Here is a 20889-nt window from a genome sequence, read left to right as displayed (position 1 = left end):
CTGTGATATTCCATTTGTCATGATGTGACAGTATTAAGGGCTGAGTAACTTTAAAGGAAAGGTGTGTGACTCATGGTTGATTACCAGGTCCTCCATTTTGCCAAGCAATAAAGAAATATCACCATTAAAGTAAGCGTCAGGGGTAAAATTCATCTTCACAGACCCAGCTGCAAATTCATGGGCTCCTCTGTTAGCAGTGAGTCAGTTTCTTCTTTCTTCTTCTTTTTTTTTTTGGTGTTTTTATGTTGTTTTTAATTGTATTTACTGCTACGTGCTTCATCCATCAGCAGTGCCATGCAGTCAGTATGCTTTATGGTGTGGCATTTTTTCCCCAGTGCACTTCAGTGGGTAGAAATGTGGGCTTTTAGCAGAATATAAGACAATCTGTAAAAGCCAACCATTAGGTGTCTGCACCTTTCAGAAGTACAAGGTTATTTTTAAATTCTTCTAAGGTAATTATATTAAATTAAATAAAAAAACTTCTGCATGCCACATAGTGCAAGTCACACTAGTGCAAGTCACACTTTTTTGCAATCCTGCTCGTGGCAGGGGGGTTGAAACTAGATGATCATTATGGTCCTTTTCAACCCAGACCATTCTTTGATTCTATGGTATTTAGGAGATGATTCAGTTAAGTGAATCCATGATGAAGATGATAAAAGATCACGTGCCCTCCCCAGGTGAGAGTTAACCAGTTTATCTATAGCTGATAGCTGAGGGCAGTTCCTTGCACTGGCAGTTTAGCCCATCACAAACCAGTGCTCTGTTCTTCCATTACTTTAACAGAGAGCAAATTTCTGCTGTGTTTGCTAACACTGGGTTTATTTGGAGAGGCTGAGGTCTGAGCAGTGAGGAACAAAGATCTGCAGCTTTCTTCATTTGTTCTGATTTGTTTGCTTTTCCCTTTTAAAAGTGGTTTTGCTAGGAGAGATGCTGTGTGTTTTTTTTCTGCTCGTTTTGCATTTTCTATTGCAGTTGTTTAGGTTCCTCTGGAACTGAGCAGTTTCACAACAGTGAAGTGGTGGTGTCTGTTAAACAGATTGGAGTTTGGTGATTTTTGCCTAGTGGTGCAGCAGCCAGCTTTGCTGCCTACAGAGCAGAGGTACTTCCTCAGCCAAGCAGCAGCCCTGGTGGCAAGCAGTGACCTGTGGCTCTCCTCTGCTTCCCTTCTTCGACTGAGATTTTCACCCTAGGCCAGAAAAAACTGTAAATAATGAGTTGGTGGCTTTTTTAGCAGAGAAGTAATAACCGGGCTTGTTTTTGTCAGTTATCTAAAGACAGTTTCTAGAGCTTTTCCTTTCAGAAGAAATCTGCAGAGACAGATCCACACATGACTGAAGGCAAAAAAATTCTAATGAGGCTTCAGTAGAAATAATATGAGAGTGGTGAGGTGCTGGAACAGCTGCCCAGAGAGGCTGTGGATGCCCCGTCCATCCCTGGAGGTGTTCAAGGCCAGGTTGGATGGGGCAGCCTGGGTTGCTGTGAAATGTGGAGGTTGGTGGCCCTGCATGTAGTGGGGGAATTGGAGCTTCACGATCCTTGAGGTTCCTTCCAACCCAACCATTCTGTGATCGTAGGTAGTAACACCACGGAGGTTCTAAGAGAAAATGGAATTGTGACATTGCATTTCAGGAAATAAACTGCAAATGTTTCGTAGTTTCCCTTGATGTAATAGAAAAATTTCCATATCCCTACTGTTGCACTGAGACAGGAGTTGCAGAGCAGCTGACACCTATTTTTGTTGTGCAGAGCTAAGACCATTAAGAACACAGTCTCTGTGAATCTGGAGCTGACTGCAGAGGAGTGGAAGAAAAAGTACGAGAAGGAAAAAGACAAAAACAAGAGTCTGAAGAATGTCATCCAGCATCTGGAGCTGGAACTGAACAGGTGGAGAAATGGTATGTGTGGGAAAATGGGATTGGGTGTGTTTTACGGGCAGGGGTAAGTTATGTGTCAAACTCCAAAGCACACAGCCTGCTTGGCACCTTTGGCCACACTGCTGCCTGTTGCTGGCCACAGACTTGGGAATCCTGCTCCAACCCCTCTGCTGAGCTTCCAGTGCCTTGCACTGGAGGTGCATCAATAATTCTCAATACCGTTCGTAATATTAAATTAGTAAGAAAAGATAACATTTCATTTTCTACAAAGAACTGTGCTTCTCAGGCATGAGAATCAGTTCCATTTTGCTTCAAGGTAAGATTTTTTTAAAAAATAATTTAATTTAACATTGGAACAAGCAGTGCTCTAGTACAGTGACTAGGAATGTTGTTGATGAGAAGAATCAGCCCTTGTCTGCTTCTTTGGCTTCTGAGTGAAATCTATGTAGGAACAGCTAGTGTTCTTCATAGGAACGTGAAATTGCTGTTCAGGTTAAGGTACAAGACTAAGTTCCATTTGATAAGGTGGAAGGATTTTTTAATGCATACACACTAATTTCATATATTTATACAAAATATAAAAGCTTTGACAAATAATTTTAGTAAACCATACTTTTAATTTTTCTTCCTCTTCCACTTTTAGAAAGAAAACAAAACAAAACTCAATTCCTAATAAGCAACAAAGAAATGTGTGTCTCTAAAACCAAGACATACCAGACCTGCATTTCTCTCACACCCTGAAATCCCACCAAGCCCACAGCAGTGAAAGGCTGCTTCCCTGGAGTAATTTTTACTTTCCATATTGCTTATCATCTTGGTCCTATGTGTTGATGCTTGCAGCAGTTCAGTAACACGTTGCATGCCTCTTGCTTGCCAGCATTGAGAACAAATATGTGATTTAATTATTAGTCACAAATTGCCTTGCACTTGTCAAGTCTGCTTTTGAATAACACAGGTAAAATCTCTACTGTCCACACTTAAAAAGATAATGCCTGCCCCTTATGGGTGCAAAGCAGTGTTACTTTCTTTCACCTTGCTGTGCTGTTTCCTTGCCTTTCACATCAGGTAATTACCTAATGGTTGCTTTCTGCATCCTTCTCTGGGGGGTTGGGCCACTTTAGCACAGGGGATATTTCTCTTTTCCACATGGTAAAATCACTATGGAGACGGTGGGTCTGTTGTGTGTGTTGAGGAGCACTGGGAATTGTTGGCACTTTCATGTTCTGCATTTCGTTCTGTGTTTGCTCAGTGTGATAATAATTGCAAAAATTCCCTTCCCATCCTAGGAAGAATCTTTAAGAAAAACCTGTGTACATCCATGCTGTTTAAACACAAAATGCTGCCTTTGTTGTTTCTGTCTAAATACACACACTGCCTCTTCCCCTACATCTTTTCTCATTGGTGTTACCAAGCCATACATTAAATGCATTCAAAATATTATTGATTTCTTGCCTGACCTTCTGAAATAGCATCATTTGGAAGGGTACTGTGTCAAAGGAGGCTCTTTCCAAATGAAACTGTAGCAAAAGCTGTATCTGGAGTATGAAACACAAGATGAATGCATAAATACTCCATTGCTATAGCTTGTTCTGTACATTCAGAAAATAAAAATAACATTACAGCAGAAGGTGGTTGTGCCCTATTCTCCCTGAAGGAGAACTTCTGTGCACAATTAGGTTTGTGCCTTACAGTTAGAAGGATAATGTCCTCCCAGCATTTGTATCAAATTTATGCTCCCCCTCCTCCTTTCACTTGTGATCTGAAATACAAAGCTGCTGTGTTCAACAAAAGGAAAATCTCAAGGTCCTGCTTGGGAGGCACCTGACTGATGCTCTGCAGTCCAACCACGTTGCTGCCCAGCATGCCAGCTCCCCTGCCCACCTTTCTTGCTCTGTTCTACTGAAATGCGACAGAGAAAAAAATCATTGTATGCTTTGCTCCATATTATCATTGAGTCATTAGCAGCAGGGCAAAAAGTATTTGTACAGCAGTGTTTTCAGAGAGTTCATCGTGCTTGATTCCGAGTTTCTTCTTTCTGGCTTTAAACTTGCAAAAGCAACCTTCACTGTTTGTTGGTCATTGTTTTTCCTCCCCTGTTTTGGTTTGCTTTCTGAAGCAGCCTGCCTTTTGGTTCTTGATATATTTGTCCTGTTTGCATGCTTCTGCCAGTTGCCCACACTGTTTGGGCAGGAAGAATGCCCCATAAAGCCACATGGACTAAAATATCATAGCTTTTCATAGAAAGGAAAGAAATCCCTGCAGAAGGGTTTGAATGTAGCCTTCCCACACCTTGAACAATGCACACAGCATTCAGCAGTTAAGTCTCTCACCAGATTAATGAATGTAGATTCAATTTCTGGCATGAGCAGCTTGCCTGTCCCTCTTCACTGAACTGCAGCAGCCTTGTAATTGGAATGCTCTTAGGTTATCGAAGAGAATACTCCTCAGAGAAAATAATTTTGAAAGAAAATGTGTGGGGATAACATCCTATCTGGTATGCATAGGCAACATCTGAAAATTGGTCTGTGCTATTTCATTTTAGACGTGACAAGGCAGAACGTGAAGATTGGTTTAAATGCAGCTGTCTTGCTTGTTGTCCTGGTGCTCAAGCAGTTCATTATGGGGGAGGGAAAGCTAATAAGGCAGTTGGAAATCTGGAGAGGAAGGGACATTTGGTTGTCTTTAGCTTTAGGCTGAAAGTCTGATTTTTGTCCTCCTTATTTCCCCTTCTGCTAATCCACAGAGCTAATCCCATGTATAAAGGGCCCAAGTGAAAGGGAAGTCAGGAGTTCAGTGCTTTCAGTGGCAGCCATTCAAAGTGTTGCAACATTTGGTTTGATTGTTTTTCTAACCCTGGAGGTTGCATGGCCATCTCTCTACACCTACCTTTGCCCATTACCTTTACTTATGGCAGTCCCAGTGGCAGGCCTATGCCCACATCACCCTTCTGGCTGTCCCTCATTCAGGACTGTCCTGGGATGCCTGTGCTTTTGGCCTCTCCTGTACCCTGGGTTGTAGTGACCATGGCTTGTGTACCTGCAGGAGAAGCTGTGCCTGAAGATGAACAGATCAGTGCCAAAGACCAGAAGAACCTGGAGCCGTGTGATAACACACCAATCATTGACAACATCACACCTGTGGTTGCCAGCATCTCAACAGAGGAGAAGCAGAAGTATGATGAGGAGATTGCCAGTCTCTACAGGCAGCTGGATGATAAGGTGTGAACATTAGTTTTGACTCCATTCTCTGTGAGTAAATGGAAGCCAAAGCCAAGATGGGTGGGTTTTAGTTTTGGTGCTAATTTTGTGTCCTAGGTGTGTAGTTTGAACTGTTCTTTCTCCTCCTGGCAGAATACATGCTCAGCAAACTAACATTGTTTCAGTCATGGAAGAAAGAAAATTAAAGAATATACATATATAAAATAAAGGGAAACTATATCTTCATGTTTACTATATATTAGAATTTTGAAGAAAAAGAAAAAAACAAAAGCATCCCTGGGGCCTTTTTTGTTCATCTTGTTCTAGCTGTGAGCACTCTCTGGAGTGCAGGTGGCTTTTTTTGATTTGCACAGCTTGAAGCACATTATTGGCACTTAAAGCTATCAGCAATACATTTACTGAGCACTTGCCATTAATGGCTTTGGCTTGTGTGAAGATAAGAAGTGGAGAAAAAGGCATCCTATAAACATCGACTGTGATGAATGAGAGCCGCCTAAAAGGCAACCTAGCAGAAGTTTTCAGGACAGCTTTAATGTTGAATCAAAACTTATTTTAATTTTCAAGTGTAATTAGCAGAAAACTACAAAAAAGAAGCCCACTGTTTCTTATTTTTTTTTAGTACCAAGGGGAAATTTTGAGCCTTAGCTCTGCTGTGCTGTAGCATGAGGTCTCAGCACAGTCCGTGTGCAAATGGCAAGGCAAGAGGTTGCTGACATTCAAATAAAAGTTAAGATCATTAAGAAATTACAGCTTTTCTGGGATGGAGAAGACCTACCCTGTAGTACTCTTAGAGGTTTCACTTACTGATTAGAAAAAGAAAAAAAATGTTGGTCATCAAGTGTAGCAAGGCCTGAATTATTCTTGAAGGAAGCAGAACAGGACTGTGTGTCAGAGTGGATGCCTGATTTGCATTACCTGAGAGAATCTCCTTTATTTTAAACTTGTTCAAGGTTTGCTGTGGCATTATTCTTACTAGAAGGGGGCAAATAAGAGCAATCAAATGAGACCTGTGGAAAGAAACTGAAAGTCTCCAATCCTATTTCATTGCAGGATGATGAAATCAATCAGCAGAGCCAGTTGGCTGAAAAGCTAAAACAGCAAATGTTGGATCAAGAGGAGGTAAGGAGGAAAACAACAAAACCAACCAGAAGCAAAATACCTTTTGCTTATGTGACCGTTGTGTAGTGATTCTGTCACAGTTGTTGGCTAGGTGTGCTCATAGTAAGGTAGGAGAAACCCACGTTAAGGCAAGGTTTAAACTTCAAAATTTCCTAATATCCTCACAAGAGCTTTTTAAGCCTTGATTATTCCTTGTAAAGCCCACCATCCTAGTAGGAAGTGTCGCTGGAGATACCAAGAGAGGAGTGTGGCCAATATATTTCATTTCAGAAATGTTTTTTCAGTATTCCTGTATCCTTTCAGGGCAGTAAGTAGTGAACAGATTTCCTAGTTTGACAGTATACAAATTGCTGCTGATAATAAATGACTGATGTTCATTATTTTGGCATGAGCAATTAGAGAAAGTACCAAGAGAAATCTGTGAGACTGAAAAATCTCCTACTGGCACAGATTTGGTCTAAAATCATGGATTGCTTGCTTCAGACATTATTTTGCTCACTGTTTCTATCTGTAAAGGAATGTTAATGCTTTTCTAGATGAGGAAAGTGATCACAACTTACATTCAGAGTCATTTTCTTATCTGTCATTTGTTTATGGAGATTTGAAGACATGAAGTGGTACTGACGCCAAATTACTGAGTTCTCCAAATGTGCTGTGATATTCAGCCAGGAACAATTATATGCTGTTTATCAAACTGGGAGAAACTGGAGGAAGAAGATTCAGACCAAGAATATTAACCCTGGTTTGGGAGCTCACTTGTCACTTGTATTCCAAAATACTGATTGATCAATGTTGGTGTGATTCTCTGGAAGAATACCTGTCCCAAATGTCTGAGCCATTTCAACTGTTTTTTTTCAGATGTTAAGACCACTCCTGTAAGTGAAAAATGATTCTGTCCCTGTCTTAATCTTTATCCAGCCTAGCAGAAAGGACTTGCAAGGTTAGGTATCTTAACAGGCAGAGAACAACATCTGAGAATGTTGGTTACTTGTTGTTCATGACCGACGTGTTACCCTTGGGCTTTTATCCCCACTGAAGGGTTTACCAGTTTCATTTTACTCCGTAATGAAGCTCTGTTCACTTCCCACAACCTTCTTTTGATTATTCTGTGTTGCATGCTAGCTGTGCCTGTGGCTATTCAGATGTAACACAATTCAATGTGTTCTCAGCAACAATTTTTTCTGGTGTGTGTTAGTTAGACCATCTCTCTTCTTCCATCTTGTTTACATTACTGCTCTCATCTAGACCTTATTTTTCCCCTCATGGCTTTTCTTGTGTATTATTTTCTGGGTGATCTGCATTCCTTTGTTTCACATATCGTGGAACCATAGAATGGGCTGGGTTGAAAAAGACCACACTGCTCATCCAGTTCCAACCCCCTGCTGTGTGCAGGTCACCAACCAGCAGCCCAGGCTGCCCAGAGCCACATCCAGCCTGGCCTTGAATGCCTGCAGGGATGGGGCATCCACAGCCTCCTTGGGCAACCTGTTCCAATATCTGGGAGCATATTGTAAGCTGGCTTATTCCTCAGCCCATTCCTCAGCTCATTCCATCCTCAGTGTTATTTATGAGTATGCACACATGTTTTCAATGGCCCAATCCTTTTCTTACCACTTTTCCCCGATTTTTGCACATGTTCCTGTCTGGCTTTGCTGTCTTACTGAAATCTCTGCAGCTGGTGTTGTGCCACTTGTTTGGAAGGCTGAACTGGCTCTCTGATTAGCTTGTTTGTCTCGTACCTTTGAAAGCTAATAAGGCAGTCATTTTTGTTTTCCCCTTCACAGGAATTGAATAACATTTTTCAAGGTCCTGTCTTCCATGTGTAAGGTTCACCTGTGCTGCAGGAGGGATGTACCTGTTCTCTTACATCTCATGGTTGGCTCCTTGAAATATGTGCTGCAGAGCAGCTGCCTCGCTCTGCTTCTCCCTAATGAACAGGAGTACTTTTTTATGCTTGATTAAGCTAGCAGGTCAATTATAAATACAAGGCCTGCCCAGCTGGCATTGTGCTGATATTGGTGTCTGTTGATACCTTTTCGTCACTGGCTCTTTCATCACTGCTCCAAGCATTTCGCTGCCAGTGCCTCTGCTTTTGGGCTGGGACTGCAAAGTGTTGGTTTCAAGTAAAGTCAGGTTCTATTCTCTTCTCACAAGGACGTGTTGATAACACATCTCCAGGAGCGAGGAGTCTGTGATGTGAGAAATGAAGCTCAGAAATAGATCTGCAGCACTCAGGATGGGGTGCTCCTCACTGTGGTGCAGCCTCAGCATTAGGCAGGATTCCTTTGTTAGGGCTGATCGCTGCAGTGTTATGAGGACCCTTTTTAAATCCTGGAATATTTTGCCATGTTGTATCACCAGGAATCTCCTGGGGAGATGTTTATGCTCTAGGTGATATATAACACTTCCCTTTGCTTGAAGTCGCAGCAATATTCACACAGAAATTTTCTTAAGTAAATGTAAATAATAGTTCCATCTGTGTTTAGTAGAAAGATTATTTTAAGCTATTTTGTTGTTTAAATATTTACATGCCATCTGGCTTTGGCAATTCAGTGGGTTTTTTCATAACTTGAGTGCACTTCTGAGGCTGCAGCATTACCACGAGATAAATTTCCCTTACATCTGAATCCTCTCTTCGCCACTTTGGGCCTCTGCCAGAGTCTGAAGCCAGCTTGTTGGTTTCCTATTTTCCATTAGCACTCTGAGCCAAAAAGAGCAGCGTCTTCTCTGCCTTTCTCCTTTTGGGTGGTCAGTTTGAGAGAGATGTTGCAGCTCATCTCCTGCAACTGAATCTCTTCTGAGTGTGGAAGGAGCACACTTAAATGTAATACAGGCTGGAAATGTCCACTAGCGTTTCTGAAGTCTGCATTTTCTTTAGTTAATACTCTGCTTCAGCAAATATGAGCGACTAATCTGTCATCAGCATCGTGCTTCAAGTGTTTGCTAAAAATAACCATCAAAAGTTGGCTTATCAGAATATTCCTTTAACGCCATAAGATCCCTGAGGCTGCCTCAGAGAGCGCTTTTCGTGCTTCCTTTCAAAGCTGTGATTCTGTCCTTATGTATTTTACTCTGTTGGGTTTTCTTTGTCCCTGCTGCAGGATTGGATTGAGGGCAGAAAACTTGTTTAGGAGCTCTCATACAGCTTAAAATAAGCTTCTCTGTCTCAGTTGTGTGTTGTAATAGGATTTGATTGAGATTTTTCTTTTCATTGAAGTTTGGAGCTTCCTTCATGTACAGTTATGTGGCAACTGATGAGCAGGATTTCTCCTCTTGCATTCTGTCTTCTGTACACACGTTGCCTGCTCACGTTTTGCTTTTCTCTTTGTCTGTTTTTGCCCTTTTCAGTGTTACCTTTTAAATGACTCCTCGGGTGATTTACGCTCCTGTCGTATTTGCTTTGCAGCTTTTGGCCTCCACTAGGAGAGATTATGAGAAGATTCAAGAGGAACTCACCCGTCTTCAGATTGAGAATGAAGCTGCAAAAGACGAAGTGAAAGAGGTCCTTCAAGCCCTGGAAGAACTAGCTGTCAATTACGACCAGAAATCCCAAGAAGTGGAGGATAAAACAAGAGCCAACGAGCAGCTGGCTGATGAACTGGCACAGAAGAGTGTAAGAGCAGGCAGTTTATAGTGCTGCTTCCCTCCTCCCTCCTGACTCTGCATCTCTCCTAAAGATTTCCATAGATTTCCCTGATAATTACTAGCTTGTGCCATTTTGGGGAGCTTTCAAATGCTGCTGGCAAGTGTGTTTAATAACTAGTACAAAGATTGGAGCAACAGAGTTAAAAGATCTGTGCTTGCTGGTGCTACCTTCTATCTTGTGTATTAATTAAAGGATACGATGAAGCTAATTCAGGAGCTGCACTATGAAAGCTGATTGCAGATTGTGGCTCCGTTGCAAGCTCTGTATTTTGCACGCCATGTCAGCTCCTGAGCTGAATGTGAGAACTGGCCCTTCTGTGTTTTGATCATTTGAAAGCGATATTGTACCAAGAAAGATGTGAAAACCTGCTGTGTGCAAATTGCATCAGTTTGCGTTTCTCTGGACTGTGTGCTGTGGAACAGAGATCTCATACAGAATAAGGGAATCTCAGGAAAAAAAAATAGCTTTCTTCAGATGATGCATTGATTGTAAGGCAAAAAATCCAATCTGAGAAAAATCCAAACTGGCTTAACTAGGTTGGTCCATCCCTCACATGTACCGAGGAGGATGTTGTTAAGATGTCTGATTTCGTGCATATCTAGCATTATAAGACTTAGTTATCCACTTTAATAAAACAGATTACTATGAAATCCATTTGAAAAAATTGAATTTTATATCTTCTATACCTGTTTCTCCGTGATTAACCTTCTTTGACATGTATTATGCAAATAAGATTCTTACAGGATTTACTACGTTTAATAGATCTAAAGTAGCCTTGTTAGCAAGTGAGTTGTGAAAGTGGATTATGGCAAGGTGGAACTGTGTGCTGCTGGAGTAGGTGTCAGTGCATGGAGCCAGCAGACACGTCCCAGGAAAATATAAGGCAGTACTGTGTAACCTAGATATCACGGAAGAACTGATGCCCTAAAGTGGCACTATTGTAATGCACTGAAGCAGGGAGAAATCTGTAGAAGCACAGTTAACTCCCAGCTTCATCTCTGCTGCTTTATTCAAGCAAAGAGATTTGGGATGGTGAATTGTTTGGTAGATTTATCGTGTACAGAGAAGAAATTCTGTTTTGTTCCGTGACGTTTTTGTATGGATAGAGAAAATCTGAGGAAAGAAGGGTAACTTCTGCTTTTCAACCTTTCCAGACGGTTCTGTCAGCAACCCAGAGGGAGCTGGGCCAGCTGCAGGAGCTCAGTAACCATCAGAAGAAGAGAGCCACAGAAATCTTAAACTTGCTGCTTAAAGACCTGGGAGAGATCGGAGGGATCATTGGCACTAATGATGTTAAAACAGTAAGTTAGCTGTCTGTATTGCTTCCCCCCAACCTGTACCTCCTGCCATGTGAAAATAAGGAGAATGGAGTGTGTGTGACACAGCAGCCCTTCTTCCAGGATGTTCAAATCCTGGTTAGAGCATAAAACACTGAAGAGATCTTTGGGTTGGAGATGGTCAGTGTCTGTGCACGTAATTACCACACTGACTCCCAGCTCAGTGTTTGGGGCCAAACTAATGCAGCCCATCTGTGTGCTGATGCATCTGTTAAACTCTGCTGTCTGAGGCCTGGGCTGGGTTCTCCGTCCAAGCAATGCACACACAGACCTGGAGCAATTTAGATTCCCAGAATCTAAATAATCGTTATTGGAGGGATTTGGCTTCTGGGTAGCTTCCTTTTTTGTTTGAAATTTATCCTAAAACCACGTGTAGGTGAACTTGAGCAGCTCTGAAATCCATACTTCTGTAGTGACAGCTGTCCAGGACACCTGAGTGAAGGAAGAGATCTGCTTGGAAACTTTTTGCTCTTTGTTTCTCACCTTTGAACAGTGGCTGCCTTCACCAAAGAGCCCACGCTTTTCTGTATACTTCTGAACACAAGATGCTTTAAAAGCATTTTCAGCATTAGCAAATTTGTGCTACATACCGTTTAAATACTACATGACACTAGGATTAGATTAACTCTTGTGTATTGGCAAATAGCCTTCCTACAGGATTCTTTTCCTCTGAAGTTGGAAGGTAAGAACGAGGGGTGTAGGTTGTTGAAGCAGTAGAATCCTTGGCATCTGAACATATCTGGAGATGGTGCAAATTTTGGCCAGCTTTGCTTTGAAATTTGTCTTCTGTCAGGCTCTTGGCTTTATAGATCTGATAGAGGAGGTAGATGTTCACATTGATATGCTTACAATATCAATTGACAAAATTAGAACAAAATTCTAAACCTCAGCGATTATTTATGTGGTCAGTGCTAAATGCTGCTGCCTTGTGTTCATGCAGATCCTGGACCACGGGACCAAATTTTGCTAGATGTTACAGCAACCTCTGGTGGCTGTTTTAATAAGAGCTGTAAGAGGAAATCTCTGCAAATGGAGGCTGTTTGATACACGCTTTTATAGCAACTAAGATGTCAGCGTTTTACAGGGCAGCTGTCTGTAAATAAGGCAAGATTGAAAAGGTTTTAGATGAATACTTGGAAATTTGTTGGCAATTAGCAGCTTCTCAAAGTATGTCTAATTTCAGACCAGACTGAGGGCTTTGAAGGCAGTAAAATTTTTTGGGCTATTCGAAGAAGACAGAGCACATGTTGTCTTCCCTTTGCTGCTAGAAAAAAGGCAAAACCAGATGAAATTATTGTCCATACACTCAAGAAGAATCTTTACAGCTCATCAGTGTGTTATGTGAATTAAGAAGCTGAAGGAAAATCATGAAGAGAAAGACATAAAAATCAAAGGCACTCTATTAACCAAGGAAGGAAGAGATGCTAAATAGGATTATATTAATGATTGGAGATGAAGGGGATTAATTTGCTCTTACCAGGTAAGATTTTCAGACCAATGCCTGTGTTGTAGACTGCTATTCAAGGAGCACAGCCATTCAAGAGCAGACTTCTTTAAGAAGCATTTTGAAAATGCTCTCCAGCTTCCAGTTGCTTGAAAGAAGGAAAATGTCCTCTTCTGGTGACATGAGAAAGTTTCTCCAAAATATGCTTTTGGCATTCTGGTGGAGTTGATTACTTCAGGTGCTGATGAAGCACACTGTGACAAGTCTTAATTTCTTACTTTTGAGGCTTATCAATGAAAATTCAGACAAACAGAGTGGTGGAGCATGTTTAAAGGTAACATGAAGGTCTGTGGGTGTTCCTTGAGTGTGACTGTGCTCTCACAAAGGTTATCTAGCTCCAGACAACTGTTTCTCAGCAGGAAAACTGCTTTACATTGATTTCCATAAGGACCACACCTTTTAGATTGCAATCTTCCATGTGTTTAGTTAGCAGATGTGAACGGGGTGATTGAAGAGGAGTTCACCATGGCACGGCTTTACATCAGCAAGATGAAGTCTGAGGTGAAATATCTGGTGAACCGCAGCAAGCAGCTGGAGAGTGCCCAGATAGATTCCAACAGGAAGATGAATGCCAGCGAGAGGGAGCTTGCAGCTTGCCAGCTCCTCATTTCACAGGTATGTTTGCTTCTTCCTCTTTCCCTCGAAGCAAGGTTTGATGATTTTCTCAGCCCCCTTCCTCATGAGATGTGTGTGCTAGGAGTGAGAAATGAGAATTCAGGGAGAAGAAAGGTGTTTCTCTTGTCTATTCTGTTGTTTGTTGTTTTGCATTCCTCCCCTCAGCATTTTACAGCACATTCTGTGGTAAGATTCTGTCCTCCTGTTGTTGATTTCAAAATGTTTTCAATGGCATAATAGTGAAAATGCTCTCAGAGGGATTTCCTTAGCATGTTTTTGCATCTTGTGCCTCTGCTTAGAAAGCAAACTGACAAAGGAAGCAATGATTGTATGGGTCTCTGATAAAGCATTTGGAGAGCCCCAACATCTGGACTGTCAGTATGCTAACAGATAGCTGGGCAGCAATATGCATCTAATAATACATTATAGAAAACATGACCGTGTAAGATAGAAATCCAGATGGTAGGAGGGCTTTTCAGGGGGTGGCATGTTACAGGCAGTGATGCATGCTGCAGCATTCTGCAGAGAGAGAGGGCTAACTGCTTCACCATGCTTCTTTGATTACTGCACACATGAAGTGATGGAGACAGTTGGAATTTACTCCACTTCTTTTGCTAGCAGTTACTTAGAGAAAACCTGGAGCAGGGATAGCCTCTTGTCCTGCAGCAGAATTTCTCTATTCAGGTCTGCAGTAATAGCTGTAGCTGTAAGCGTGCTTCTTAGTATTCAAGGGAGGCTTGAATTCTGAAAATATTGGCTGTCCAAAACGTTAAGTAAAATTACACTTTTTATGCTGTCTTGAAGTGGATACAGCTACTAGAAATCACCCTGCCAATCTGTGTTGCTCCCTTTCCTTGGGAAAAGGGGCTTTACTTGCATTAGTAAAGCAGATGAAGGTTTGCCTCGAAAGCAGCTATATGCCTACTTCTGCTGGCTGAAAGAGGATTGGCAGCACAGAGCTGGGAATGAGTATCAGCAGTGGGCTGCTGGGACATTTTCCTTCAGCTGTGGTGTTGGCTTATGCTGACCCAATGAAGGAGTGTGTCAAGTGGAAGCCAGCTTGTCTGTCTGTGTGGGGTTGCTGTTCTTCTTCTTAGACCTCCTTCTTAGGAGGTTTAGTATTTGAATGACTTATCCAAGGCTGTGAAAAGAATGCAGTGAAAGAAGTGAGACTGCAAGGCTACGTGCTTTCTTTTTTCCCCTCCCTATATTTGTATTGCATTTTAACATGGTGATGAAGCCAAGCAGAGATACTCTTCAAGCAGGTGATCACCTTGCTTTGCCATTTTGGAAGCCTTGCCACTAAGCAGGTGTCGAGGCCCATCTGTTTTTAAGCCCAGGAAGAAGCTAGGTGTTATGCTCAAAGTGTTGTTAGAGGGCTGTAAAGTGAAAATTTATTGTTGGCTTAATTTAAACCTTAACAGCCCATTTATTAGTCTAGGCCTAATTACTGCAGAGAGAAAAGAAATAATTTGATGCGGAAAGACTTTGAGTGATAACAGTGATGTTGTTAAAATTGTCACACGCATTTCTTTAGTTTCTACCCTTTTTCCTTATGTTTTACCCAACCTTCTGCCACTCTTAAGTTTGGTGGTTTCATGCTGACGTTGGTGGTGAGGATGTGACAGCAAGCACTGTCAGTATCTGGAGCACTCTGCTGGGAGAGAGATGTTTATGTTGCTGATTCTTCTTCCCTGCTTCCTCCTAGGATTCAGCTGGAGTAATTTTGCTAGCATTCTTTTACACCTTGCTATTCCTTGACTGATCTGCAGCTCCATATTACAACTGTATGGGGCCTTTTACATTGTTAGGTGTCTCAGCATGCTTCTTTATTATGGTAGTCACATAACTGCAGTGGTACCACGTAAAAAGAAAAGATGTATGGCTACATAATTGCTGGGTTAATCTGATCCTTGAGGTGGTGGATGACTTGTGTGTGCACATCTCACATCTGTGCTCACATCTCTTTCCTGTTCCCTCTGCCTTTAAAGCATGAAGCAAAGATCAAGTCCCTGACAGACTACATGCAAAACATGGAGCAGAAGAGAAGGCAGCTGGAAGAGTCCCAGGATTCTCTCAGTGAAGAGCTTGCCAAGTTACGTGCTCAAGGTACAATGTTGGTTCCTGTGGTCATCATTTCTTTCATCAGCTGTATCTTAGAAAATGCAGTTTTGAACAAAGTATTGTACATACAGCTCGCCTGGCACTGCTGCAGCATTTCATTTTTCAATCCTACTCTACTTTTGTCATACTTGTATTCCCACTGTCACAGAAATACCACTAAACAGATGGGATTTTAGCTCATTTACCTGGCCCTAAGCTCTGCAATGTGTAGTGACAGAGGACCTGATGTCATAGGGCCAAGCTCTGATGTTGAACTGTTGCCTTGGTAGTCCCACTTTTTGTCTGCTTGTATTTTGCAGTGAAGTCATAAAATTGTGATTCAGATCATTCAATGTGTTGCACCTGTACGTTATACTTGAGGTAACCCTTTCAGCCTGACCCATTCACAGAATGCAGAGAAACTTAATTTTTCAAAAGAATTAAAAGCTTGGCAAGAAGCTTCACCTTTTACTTTCATGATGTGAGGCAAAAAAACCAAACAAACATCAAAAGCAATCAATCTTTTGAATGTCTGTTTTGAAAATTCTTGGCTGTCCACCTAATTTCAGTTGTCTCTCTGGAAAGATGCTTCCATTCATTAGGAAGATGCTTCCATTAGGATTGAGTAGCAGTTTCTCTCCTGGCTGCTCTATAGGATCCAACTGACTTCATTTTTAAGAGTTGGTTGTTTTTTTTTTCCCATTCTAATTCAGTGTGGAAAATTTCTATCAAAAGGAGTTTTTCTTGCTTTGCCAAGCTCCTGTTTTATGTATAATTACAATGTAGCCTTAGAATTACTCCGGATTGCTGTACAGGGGCTATTCTCTGACTCTGGGAGCAGCAGATGGTGACAGGATTTTTAACATCTGCGTGATTTTTTATTCACACATCTCATCTTCCCACCCCACTCACGAGAAATGATCTGTCTCTGGAGGCCACCATTGCCCAGCAGAAAGGGGAGAGGGAGGATCCCTACAGGCAGAGTCATAGGAGATGAGGGGAGGTTGGGAAAGTGCTGCGTGGGCTGTTAGTAACAGCAGCAGGGTTTGGACAGTGGTCACACACAGGGTACTGGAAAACAATGGCTGTGTCTGCCCCTCCAGAACAGTCTCACCATGATTTTGATGCCTGCCTTGCAAGCAACGCTTGTTCTTTTTAAATGGCTTGACATAGAGATGTTGTACGATTGCTTGGTTAACTCTCAACTGTCTCCAACTTCAAACAGAAAAAATGCATGAAGTCAGTTTCAAAGATAAGGAGAAGGAGCACCTGACCCGGCTTCAGGATGCAGAAGAAATGAAGGTAATGTGCTGCAATATTAAAGTTGATTTCTTGGTGAGATCATTCATTAGCTGATAATTAGAGTGTAATTCTGTCTTCCTGTATGTGTGCTTTTAAAAGAACTTTTCTGCCACTGTCAGAATTGCTGGCTTCTGTTAGAAAACCTGATCTCTTAGAATTGAGTGACCTTTGCAGTTTGAAATTAGAGAATTGAGGCCGGTGGCCAGATGAAGGAAAAAGTTACAGCCTGAGTATTTGAGGTGAGTGTCTTCTGAGACCAGTTTGTCTGCTGACCCACAGAGGTTTGGTGCACTGTGGAGCTGCTTTGGTTCCTCAAATCACACGAACAGAGAACTGAAAAATAAGACCCAGCATCCATGGCTGAGAGTGATTTTGTTAGGTGTGGCTGAAAAAGGATTCACCTCTCTGTCACTCTGATATTTGCCATTTCCAGGAACTCAGCTGAAGCCAATTTGCTAAGCAGTGCACCAGGTTACTGGGGTTAATATCATTTAGGAACTAAAATTTAATGAAAATGAAGCCAGACCATTTTTCCAAATTGTTTGGCAAGACTATTTCATAGAAATAATAATGAAATACAAACCTGTTCTCTGATACTTCCTCCTTTCTGTAGGATGCAAAGAAGAAATGTTAGGAAATGATGAGCTGGTAGTGCTTCTGATGAGATTGCAAGTTGTGCAGAAGGAAAATACAGTTTCACAAAGATGGTGGTAGAGATTTGTCAGCTGGAGAATTTTTACCTCCGTTACAAAATGTTAGGGTTGTAAAAACAGCTGTGGAGTTATTCCTTACATTTGTAAGAAAAAAAATTTATCACTGATCAGCAATTTAAAGTGAGATGCATTCAGTTTTTTTCTTACAACTTGAAATATATCTAACCATACAATTTAAATAACAGGGCTGTGGCTAAACAATCCAGAAAGATGGGTTAATTTAGATGATAGATAAAAAACAACCTTAGGTGTGTTACTTGATTTGTGTTTCATGTATGGCTTTGCATTTTGTGCTCTGCAGAAGGCACTGGAGCAGCAGATGGAGAGTCACAGGGAAGCCCATCAGAAGCAGCTGTCCAGGCTGAGAGATGAAATTGAAGAGAAGCAGAAAACAATCGATGAAATCAGAGAGTATGTTTACTCACTGTCACTTTTTGTGCTCCTGTACTGCTCTGTGACACTGCAGGACTGTTTTTTTGGTTGGTTTTATTAGCATTAATTGATATCTCTGTACTTCAGAGCCTTAGGGAAAGTATTATCCTTACATGCAACAGCTATATCACAGACTCCAGTGTATCTTGTTTTCACATTCATGGTTTTTCTTTGTGACACAGGAATATAACTGTTAGATGGCCTCCTGCTTGGAAAGGTTTTAAAGTTTCTTTTTTACTGTTGTGCTCTTATTTTTGAAGTGTTCACAAAATCTGGGCAACCCTGATTTAGCACTCCTGTCTATATTTATAGTGTGGGTAAATAACAGTAGGGACATGAGAAAGCAGAACAGAAAGAATGCAAGAACAATGTGTCCTTTAAGATAAGACAAACAAGGCAGGAGAGTATATGGATGATTGTTTAATATTCCAGTATTTTAAAATAAAATCTATTGGTTTTCAGGTTTGTTAGCCTTAATTTCTTCCAGAATTTTACAGCAGAATTACTTAGTTTTGTTTATGGAAACTGAACTGTGTATTTATGGCCTTCAGGACTGAGATGTTCAGACCTTTTGTTGTTTTTTCTTTTCGTTCCAGTATGAATCAGAAGCTCCAACTGGAACAAGAGAAGCTGAGTGCTGATTATGATAAATTAAAAATTGAGGACCAGGAGAGAGAAATGAAACTGGAAAAGCTCATGTAAGTCAACAGTTTTCTCACCTGGTGTCCTTGAATCTGGTGTCTTTTAATGTGTGCGCAGGAAACATCCTGGCGGGAAGCATTTGTGTTGAAACATTCGTGCTGAAAATAGCATTTCAGTAGCAAAGCCAACGTGCAGTAGAAATGAATGATTACTAATTACTCCTTTTTTAAAGTTTTAGGCTTTTTAACAGTAGATTTGATGTGTGCTGAAAAGGTGTTTTAGAGCTCCACTTTTATGAAATATCATGGCAAATCTCAAATCCCCCATTTCTTAACACATGGGAAAAAGAGAATATTTTAAAAACATTTTTGATTTAATGTTTAATGTTGTGATCTTTTTAGACTGCTTAATGATAAAAGGGAACAAGCAAGAGAAGATCTTAAGGGGCTGGAGGAAACAGTGGTATGTCCTGTTTACAAGTTATTGAGTTTTTTTCCCTATGTTTTCATCACTGATGTGTAACCAAAACACTTGCATTGGTGCTCATGAAAATGATTAATTCATATCAGATAAGCTTTAAGTTCTTTACCATGAGAGTGATGAGGTGATGGCACAGACTGCCCAGAGAGGCTGTGGATGCCCCGTCCATCCCTGGAGGTGTTCAAGGCCAGGTTGGATGGGGCCCTGGGCAGCCTGGGCTGGTGTGAAATGTGGAGGTTGGTGGCCCTGCATGCGGCAGGGGGTTGGAGCCTCATGATCCTTGATCCCTTCCAACCTGGGCTATTCTGTCATTGTGTGATGATTCTATGAAGCTAAGTCTATGCATTTCCCAAATCATGAAATTGAATTTTAAGTTCTAGGTAAAATGCCACTGTTGTAGTCTCCTGTGAGTAAGCTATCACTACTGAGGCTACTAGTACTGTGTTTTGCTGCCCTTCTTCCTTGAAAACACCTGAAGTGACCAGTATGCTGAATGCAGGGTAACTACACCCAAATGATGCATACCTGTCTCTCACTTGGCCCGTGCAGTGGCTTGTAAAGGAATCTGATATTGTGCATGTAATGTTAAAATTGCAATCAAAGATGGACAGTTTCAGTCCTGAAGCTGCTGCTGCGCAGTTTGGTTGGAAGCTACCTTTTTAGCTGTCTGTAAAATATGCCAGCTTTCTCAAAGATCTCACGGGTTGGTCTGTTTTAGTAGCATCACATTTATTTTTGCTAGAGGTAGTTTGGTTGTAAACTCAAATGCAGAAATGCCTTTTCTGCTTTATGTACTGCTTCAAAATTAAGCTTGTGGTGAACCTCAGGATCAGCTGGAGTTCATTACATGTAAAAATCAGAAGCCAAACTATTTGGGTTCATACAACTTGGGCTCCTGTTGGCTCCCCAAACTATAAGCCTTATTTATTTAAAATCTTGTAAGAAAGAGAGTTAATCAGCCTTTCTTACATGACTTGTGTTCATCAGACTCCTACACTGCTTGCACGGTGGGGAGACTTAATTAACCCTATACACCAAATGGTCGAGGGAGCTGGAAGTCAAGCAGTATGGTGATCCAGGCATCAGGCTCTGTAGGCATTGGCTAGCATTTGGGTGGTGATTTTGGGGAAGGGGTGGAGAACAGTTTCTGTGAGGCCACATCTGCTGCCCTGGCTGTGACTTGTGCTCCTTTCCACTGCCGGGCTGATACAGAAGCAAGATGAAGGGGCTCGCTGGAAGGAGTTACAGGTTGGAGGTCTGCTGCTTGTGCAGCACACCTGAATGTCAGCTCCCTGGGAGGCTTCTGCTCTGCACCTTTGTTGTTTAGAATGGCATGCTGTGCATCTTCTGATTACAGAATAATTCCTAAAGGAGCCGTGCGTATGCTGTACAGTTTCCAGTCATTCTGTAGTCCATAGAAGAAGCATCTCATTTTTGGCATGCAGTCAGTTTTAACTTTCTCTTTTCAGAGACAAAGACAAGAAATTTGAGTTTTTAAAAGCTTGTAGTCATGGTGGTGCTCACAGTGTGATTAATTTAAGTTCCAGTACATGAGCAGATAAGCGTGAAATGGAAAAGCTGAGGTTGCACTTTCCAACTTTGGAGAGAGAGTTCTTTTCAACGTGGTTTTGGTGCAAATGGCATTGAGGTGAACTTGATTGTCTAGAAAGCTTCCTTACCTGAAAATGATGTAGCGTTTTTGTTCATTTTGGAATGGGTGCAGGGTTGCCCCATCTCGTGTCTTGTATTCGGTCTGGATTAAGGTCATTATTTTGCTGAGCCCAAGAAGTTGATATATAGAAAAAGCTGGGAAAACCTGGATTTTTGCCAGAGCTTAAAATGCACCTTGAGATCTTAAGTACCTATGATTAAGCACTCAGACCCAGTCAGTGAATTTGCTA

The 20889-nt window shown here is 41.5% G+C and overlaps 1 protein-coding gene across 2 annotated transcripts in view; it reads left to right on the top strand.

Annotated features, from left to right (window-relative positions):
- KIF5C (kinesin family member 5C) overlaps positions 1 to 20889 on the top strand; it is a 66502-nt gene that overhangs the window by 32524 nt on the left and 13089 nt on the right. For both annotated transcript variants that reach the window (XM_031590786.2, XM_031590787.2), the window contains exons 11-21: positions 1750 to 1898; positions 4920 to 5095; positions 6146 to 6214; positions 9621 to 9827; positions 11015 to 11161; positions 13128 to 13316; positions 15308 to 15425; positions 16645 to 16721; positions 17736 to 17845; positions 18463 to 18564; positions 18910 to 18970. In XM_031590786.2, coding sequence (XP_031446646.2) covers positions 1750 to 1898; positions 4920 to 5095; positions 6146 to 6214; positions 9621 to 9827; positions 11015 to 11161; positions 13128 to 13316; positions 15308 to 15425; positions 16645 to 16721; positions 17736 to 17845; positions 18463 to 18564; positions 18910 to 18970 — 1405 coding nt within the window. The remainder of the gene's footprint in view (positions 1 to 1749; positions 1899 to 4919; positions 5096 to 6145; positions 6215 to 9620; positions 9828 to 11014; positions 11162 to 13127; positions 13317 to 15307; positions 15426 to 16644; positions 16722 to 17735; positions 17846 to 18462; positions 18565 to 18909; positions 18971 to 20889) is intronic.

Source organism: Phasianus colchicus, chromosome 7, assembly GCF_987193195.1.
Source record: "Phasianus colchicus chromosome 7, bPhaCol1.hap1.1, whole genome shotgun sequence".
NCBI classification, from domain to species: domain Eukaryota; kingdom Metazoa; phylum Chordata; class Aves; order Galliformes; family Phasianidae; genus Phasianus; species Phasianus colchicus.
This window is presented reverse-complemented; position numbering and strand designations above follow the sequence as displayed.